Source organism: Austrofundulus limnaeus, unplaced genomic scaffold (genome assembly GCF_001266775.1).
Source record: "Austrofundulus limnaeus strain Quisiro unplaced genomic scaffold, Austrofundulus_limnaeus-1.0 Scaffold179, whole genome shotgun sequence".
In the NCBI taxonomy this organism is placed as follows: Eukaryota; Metazoa; Chordata; class Actinopteri; order Cyprinodontiformes; family Rivulidae; genus Austrofundulus; species Austrofundulus limnaeus.
The window spans coordinates 616,815-623,891 of NW_013952581.1; the positions used below are offsets into that span (position 1 = coordinate 616,815).

Genomic DNA, 7,077 nt, shown 5'->3' on the forward strand with positions numbered 1-7,077 from the left:
GCAAGGTATAAAACATGAGGAGGGTACAAAATACGAAGAGTTTGAAAAAAATACCTGAGGAAGGTTCAAAACCACCTGAAGAGGGAACAAAACATGATAGGGTACAAAACATGAGGAGGGTGAAAAAAAAACTGAAGTTCCACAACCTAAAGATGGTACTAAATGACATGATGTATGAAATGACCTGATGTGGGTATATAATGAACTGAGGAGGGTACAATGTGGACATTAAAATATGTATTCAGTCAAGAATCCAGGTTTTGATGCAGAATGCTCTGATTCTCAGAAACTGGACTCGTTTTCACAGACTCAGAACCCAGAGGGTCTGAACCAGGCTGTTCTGTTTGAAGCAGAGCTGCAGGAGTTCACTTTAATGTTAAAGTTTAATCAAAGAGAACCATCAGCTTTTAGAGATGAGAATGTTTTAATTAAGAAAGACAATAAATCAGTTTAAATCAAAAATAAAACATTAAATCATTCGATTCTGACCATCACATTTTAAGTTGTTTTTTATATTTTATATAAAACCTGTTTTCTTTCCTGTCGATGAAAAGTTGGATGTTCCTTCTTGTCAGAATAATTGTGGAGTAACAGGCGTGGAAATGACTTGGACCGTGTTTTAATTGAAATATTTGATCAGAAAATCAGCTTCCGGGCCAGAAGGGAGGGAGATCGGTTCTTATCGAGTTCAGCCCATTAGCTGTTAATTAACCCAGAGGAGACGATGTTCTGAATGATGATTTAAACAGAACTGAGAGAAAAACACTCTGACTGCAGCACCTACTGTCACTGTGACCTGCTCCTTACACATCTGAAAACAAGAAAGTCAACCTCAGTTTCATGTTTACAGCTTTATTTACAGAAAATATTTTTATTAAAGGCAAATATATTTTCACATTAAAAGCTTCCAGATGTTTCCACCATGCTGCAGCTGGACCAGAGGCGGGTTCTGTTTACTCTGGTCCACACTGAAGAACTGCATGGGTCCTAAACAAAGTTCTCCAACCAATCAGTGAGGATCCTGTCGGTCCAATCAGCCAATCAGAGCGTGAGTTCTGGACTCATTAGGAAGTCCTTTTGATGGATCTGAAGACTCTTTCAATGAGGTGCTGAGAGACAGGCAGGAGAGTAGAACTTCACTGTCTCGTCCCACGAACAGTCCACCACCTGGAGACACAAGGACCAAAGACACAGATTGTTGGAAGACTGGACATGGCCTCAGACTTGTTAGCTTCCTGTTGGGCAACAGGAAATGAAAACTAACCCAAAACCAAAGAGTTGGTTGAGACACAGAGACATTTCTCAGAAAGTCTGATTTAAATTGTGAGACACAGAGACGTTTCTCAGAAAGTCTGATTCAAAGTGTGAGACACAGAGACAGCTCTCAGAATGTCAAATTTTCTGTGTGAGACACAGTCAAGTCTCTCAGAAAGTCTGATTTTCTGTGTGAGACACAGAGACACCTCTCAGAATGTCTAATTGTCTGTGTGAGACACAGTCAAGTCTCTCAGAATGTCTGATTTTCTGTGTGAGACACAGAGACGTCTCTCAGAAAGTCTGATTTAAAGTTTGAGACACAGAGACGTCCCTCAGAAAGTGTGATTTAAAGTGCGAGACACAGAGACGTCCCTCAGAAAGTGTGATTTAAAGTGCGAGACACAGAGACGTCCCTCAGAAAGTCTGATTTAAAGTGTGAGACACAGACATGTCTCTCAAAGTCTGGTTTTCTGTGTGAGACACAGAGACGTCTCTCAGAAAGTATGATTTTCTGTGCAAGACACAGTCAACTCTCTGAGAAAGTCTAATTTTCTGTGTGAGACACAGAGACACCTCTCATAAAGTCTGCTTTTCGGTTTGAGACACAGAGACGTCTCTCAGAAAGTCTAATTTTCTGTGTGAGACACAGAGACACCCCTCAGAAAGTATGATTTTCTGTGTGAGACACAGAGACGTCTCTCGGAAAGTCTGATTTAAAGTGTGAGACACAGAGACGACTCTCAGAAAGTCTTATTTTCTGTGTAAAACATAGACGTCTCAGAAAGTCTGATCTTCTGTGTGAGACACAGAGACACCCCTCAGAAAGTATGATTTTCTGTGTGAGACACAGAGACGTCTCTCAGAAAGTCTGATTTAAAGTGTGAGACACAGAAGACTCTCAGAAAGTCTGACTTTCAGTGTGAGACACAAAGACGTCTCTCAGAAAGTCTGATTTTCTGTGTGAGTCACAGAGACGTCTCAGAAAGTCTTATTTTCTGTGTAAAACACAGACGTCTCAGAAAGTCTGATCTTCTGTGTGAGACACAGAGACACCCCTCAGAAAGTCTGATTTAAAGTGTGAGACACAGAGACGTCTCTCAGAAAGTTTGATTTAAAGTGTGAGACACAGAGACAATGTTTTTTTTATTTTGGACCTTCAGTCCGTGTATTCGTCGTCTTTGTGGACTGAATGTTTTCCTCTGCAGGATAATCAAAGACAGTCTTTCATCTTCTCTGAGTGGACGCTGTTCTAATGCCCTGCTGCTGCAGGTAAAATGTGGACTCTCAGGGAGAACGAGGACAGACCAAACATCAAAGTGTCCAACCTGAACGAGCTCGTTCAGTCCCTCTGTGTTTCTGGATGGATTGATGGACAGTTTCTTTCTTCACTCCTCAAACGGTTTGTTTTTAACGTCACTTTGATTTATAAATTTGATTTTAAATTATTTATTTCTAGATTATATGTTTCTGTCTTCAGGACACTCAGGATTTTCTCTCAGGTCTAGACTCTGTCTTCACAAACAGTTTCTACCGTTTCTTGATTTTTCTTTCAATCTGTCCTCACATGAGACAAGTCAACCCACAAAGAACCGGGCCGGGTTCTGATGTGTCAAAGGCAGGAAGCAGAAGCTGAAAAGGGCACGCGTGTCAAACTCAGTTTGTCTCTAATTCAGACACTCAGAGGCTGTGTTTGTCCTCTGGTCTTCTGGTCCTTGATCATCTGTTCCTGTCTTCTGGTCCTCTGTTCTTTGTTCCTCTGTCCTCTGGTTCTTTGTTTCTCTGGTCCTCTGTCCTCTGGTTGTTTCATCCTTTGGTCCTCTGGTCTTCTGGCCTTTTCATCCTTTGGTCCTCTGTCCTCTGGTCCTGTGATCCTCTGTCCTCTGGCCTTTACATCCTTTGGTCCTCTGTTCCTCTGGTGTTTGCATCCCTTGGTCCTCTGTCCCTCTGTCCTTGATCTTCTGGTCTTTTCATCCTTTGGTCCTCTGTTCCTCGGTCCTCTGGTCTTTTCATTCTTTGGTCTTCTGTCCTCTTGTCCTCTGTCCTGTGATCTTTTCATCCTTTGGTCCTCTGATCCTGTGGTCCTCTGTCCTCTGATCCTTTGGTCCTCTGATCCTCTGGTCCTCTGTTCTCTGATCTTTTGGTCCTCTGTCCTCTTATCCTTTGGTCCTCTGTCCTCTGGTCTTTTCATCCTTTGGTCTTCTGTCCTCTGATCCTGTGCTCCTCTGTTCCTCTGTCCTCCGGTATTTTCATCCTTTGGTCCACTGTCCTCTGGTCTTTTCATCCTTTGGTCCTTTGTCCTCTGGTCCTGTGGTCCTCTGTCCTCTGGTCCTCTGTTCTCTGGTCCTCTGTCCTGTGGTCTTTTTATCCTTTGGTCCTCTGTCCTCTGATCCTTTGGTCCTCTGTCCTCTGATCCTTGGGTCCTCTGTCCTCTGGTCTTTTCATCCTTTGGTCTTCTGTCCTCTGTCCTCTGATCCTGTGGTCCTCTGTTCCTCTGGTATTTCCATCCTTTGGTCCTCTGTCCTCTGTCCTGTGGTCCTCTGTTCCTCTGTCCTCTGGTCTTTTCATCCTTTGGTCCTCTGTTCTCTGGTCTTGTGGTCCTCGGTCCTCTGGTCCTGTTGTTGACTCTATTAAAGTCTGCAGGAAGCTTTATAATTGAACTCTTTGTTCTTTTAAAACATGATAAACTGAATGTATTAGCGTTACTGTCAGAATAAACCTGTCTGAACTCAAAGGAAAGCCTGTGATGTGAACAGAGAACAGCTTGTTTCTACTGTTGAGCTGCAGAAGAAGAACTGACTGAAGGTGTTTCTTGTTGAGGATGTTAAAAACATTATTATTCTGCTCAATGAGTTCACAGAATGTCCTGTTATTGTTTTAATTCTTGTTTCTTTCTTCGTTGGGACATCAAACGGTTTTCTGCCTCACATCTTCCTCTGTTGGTTTTGCTGCAGTGTTGGCAGCCTTGGTTTGATGGCAGCTCCTACAGTTAATTAAAGAAGGGCATTCCTCTCCTCCGAGGCTGAGTCACCGCTTGGCCGCTCTGCTTACTCATCTCCTGAGAGCAGAGCCTTGTTAAATGATTCAGAGACCGGACCGGACCGAGCCAAAGAGGAGGGACATCATCCAGAGCAAGAACCAAGTTCTGAATGAAGACCTGATTACTGAAAGAACTGACATGTTTCAGTTAATCTGGTTTTATTCTGATTAAATCTGGAGTTCCTCAGAGATCCAGTCCAGGACTCCTAACCAGTCTGGTTCTGTCTGAACGAACGAACTGATTCTGTTCCTGTTTGCTTCATCTGAAACCAACAATCATCCAAACATCCATCCAACCATCCATCCATCCATCATCCACCCAACCATCCATCATTAATCCATCCTCCATCCATTTTCCATCCATCCATCCATCATCTATCCATCCATCATCATCCAACCATCATCAATCCATAAATCCATCCATCATCTATCCAACCATCCATCATCCAACCATCCATCCATCCATCCATCATTAATCCATCCAGCCATTATCCATCCATCATCTATCCAACCATCCATCATCCAACCGTTATCCAACCATCCATCATCCAACCATTATCCATCCATCCATCCATCCATCATCTGTCCAATCATCCATCATCTATCCAACCATCCATCCATTATCCATCCATCCATCTGTCCAACATCCATCCATCCATCATCCATCCAACCAACCATCATTCATCCATCCATCCATCCATCTTCCATCCAACCATCCATCATTCATCCATCCATCTATCCATCCATCCATCATCTATCCAACCATCCTTCATCCAACCATCCATCCAACCATTGTCTTAGTCTGGGTGTAATATCTATCTTTGGGGCTTGTCCGGGATGCTCCAGTCTTTGAGTTCTGAGATAAAACCAGTCTCTCTCCCTCACTCTGGGCTCTGACTGGTGGAGACTAACCTTCAAGAAAAGAGGTTAATTTCCTTTTGGAAAACTGCTGATTGGCTTTTATGACACGTTTGCATACAAATGTTACTAAAATACTGAAATTTCAATTTGTGCAGTTACCTTGTCACGAAGGTCTAAACTGTGTCAACATTTGTTGCCAACAGTCAGAGCAGAGAGGTTCTAAAGCAGGAGCTTCAAGGAGACAGAGAGCTGGTTCTATAATCCTCAGAACATAAATGTTTATCTAATGTTTCCTTTAGCTCCAGTAACACATGTTAACAGTGATGTTAGCTCATTATTGGAGTCGTTACACGTCACCTGGTTGGGGATGTGCAGGTTAAAGTCCAATCCACAGACGAACTCTGTATGGTGCTCCACAGAGTCCAGAAGAGGCTGGTTTCTACTGAAGTCCCAGAACCTGAACACACAAACAGAACCCCAAGCATTAGATTTGAAAAAAGATACATTTGTAGTGTTTAATAGCAAATGTACTGAAGATGGGAGAAGGTGCTTACAAATTTTTATTTTCATTACATTATCTGACAGCAGATTATTTATCTCATCTTAAGATAAAACTGGTTATTTATCCTGTTTTCTGAAGATAACAGATCATATTTATATTTGACTAAGAAAAACTCAATATTAATGATTTCCTAGTCACAGAAGCTTCATAGTGTTGTTGTGGTTAAATGTTTGAGAAAGTCCATCCCTGATCAACAGATTACTGATCTGATCTGATCTGTGTCCTGCCTCTGAGATCAGATAATAAAACTTGGTGGAACACTCCTTTATGCACCAAATTCAGCTGGTAATTTGAAGAAAAGGAGATGTTTGTTCAGATAACATCTGATGGTTTCCTGAACACAGAGTTTGGTTATCTGAGGACAACAGGAGAGGAAACTCACCACCTCCAGAAAAGTTCTGTATCAAATCAAATCAAATCAGAATTACATCAAATCTGATGGAGATCTTCATGAATCTCATTAGAACCTGATGGTGCAGATCATCCCAATCAACCTGATGGACAACACCTGGACATCTTTGAGGACCTTTAGCCTCAGGTGGAGGAGCTCAGGTCTCTGGGAGTCTTCCTTAGTGATGGTGGGATGGAGTGGGACATGGGTCCACAGAAAGAACCAGGTCCTGGATCCAAGCAGCTGAAAGGTTTTGTAGGGGGCCGGGTTCAGAAACAGGGTGAGGAGCTCAGAGGAGTCAGCTGGTCAGGATGTGGACATGTCCCACTGAGAGGAAACCTCAGGACTGACCCAGAACTCTCTGGAGGGATCATGGATCCTCTCAGGTCGGGGAACACCTCAGGGTCTTCCAGGAGCAGCTGTAGAGGGTCTCTGATGAGGAGGGAGGTATAACCTGACTACTTCAGTGGTTTCTCAGATGAGACACAAAGCAGCTTAAAGAATAAAAATAAACAAGAAGACTTTAACTCAATTTAACCTTTCAAACACGTGTCAGGTCTTCATTTCTTCAGGTTTTTAAAAACAAGCCTGGAATTACAAAAACACTTCTGAACCTGTCTTCAGACGTTCTGAAATGTTCAGTGAAAATGTCAAATATGACTTTAACATTAATGTCTCAGATCAGGAAACTTTAATACACAAACTGAATGAGGAACAGAGAAGGAGGGAGGGACGAGAGGAAGACGGCAATCTAGAAAATGAGTTTATGAAAAATAAAGATGACGAAGACCTTAAGAAGCAGGCGAGCCAATAAAACACTCCCTGCAGCCACCGGCCAGCAGCAGCCAATCACACTAATTGAAAGAGTGTTTCTCTTCCTGGTTCTGACAGAGCGCAGCGTGTGTGTGTGTGTGTGTGTATGTGTATGTGTATGTGTGTGTGAGTGTGAGTGTGAGTGTGTGAGTGTGAG

General features: G+C 42.8%; 1 protein-coding gene across 1 annotated transcript in view; it reads right to left on the bottom strand.

Annotated features, from left to right (window-relative positions):
- Nucleotides 1-836: 836 nt before the first annotated feature.
- pex7 (peroxisomal biogenesis factor 7) overlaps nt 837-7,077 on the bottom strand; it is a 30,044-nt gene continuing 23,803 nt past the window's right edge. Inside the window, exons 9-10 of the mRNA XM_014017939.1 lie at nt 5,512-5,611; nt 837-1,167 (exon numbers count right to left, since the gene is read on the bottom strand). Of these exons, the coding sequence (XP_013873393.1) occupies nt 1,099-1,167; nt 5,512-5,611 (169 nt within the window). The 3' untranslated portion in view covers nt 837-1,098. The remainder of the gene's footprint in view (nt 1,168-5,511; nt 5,612-7,077) is intronic.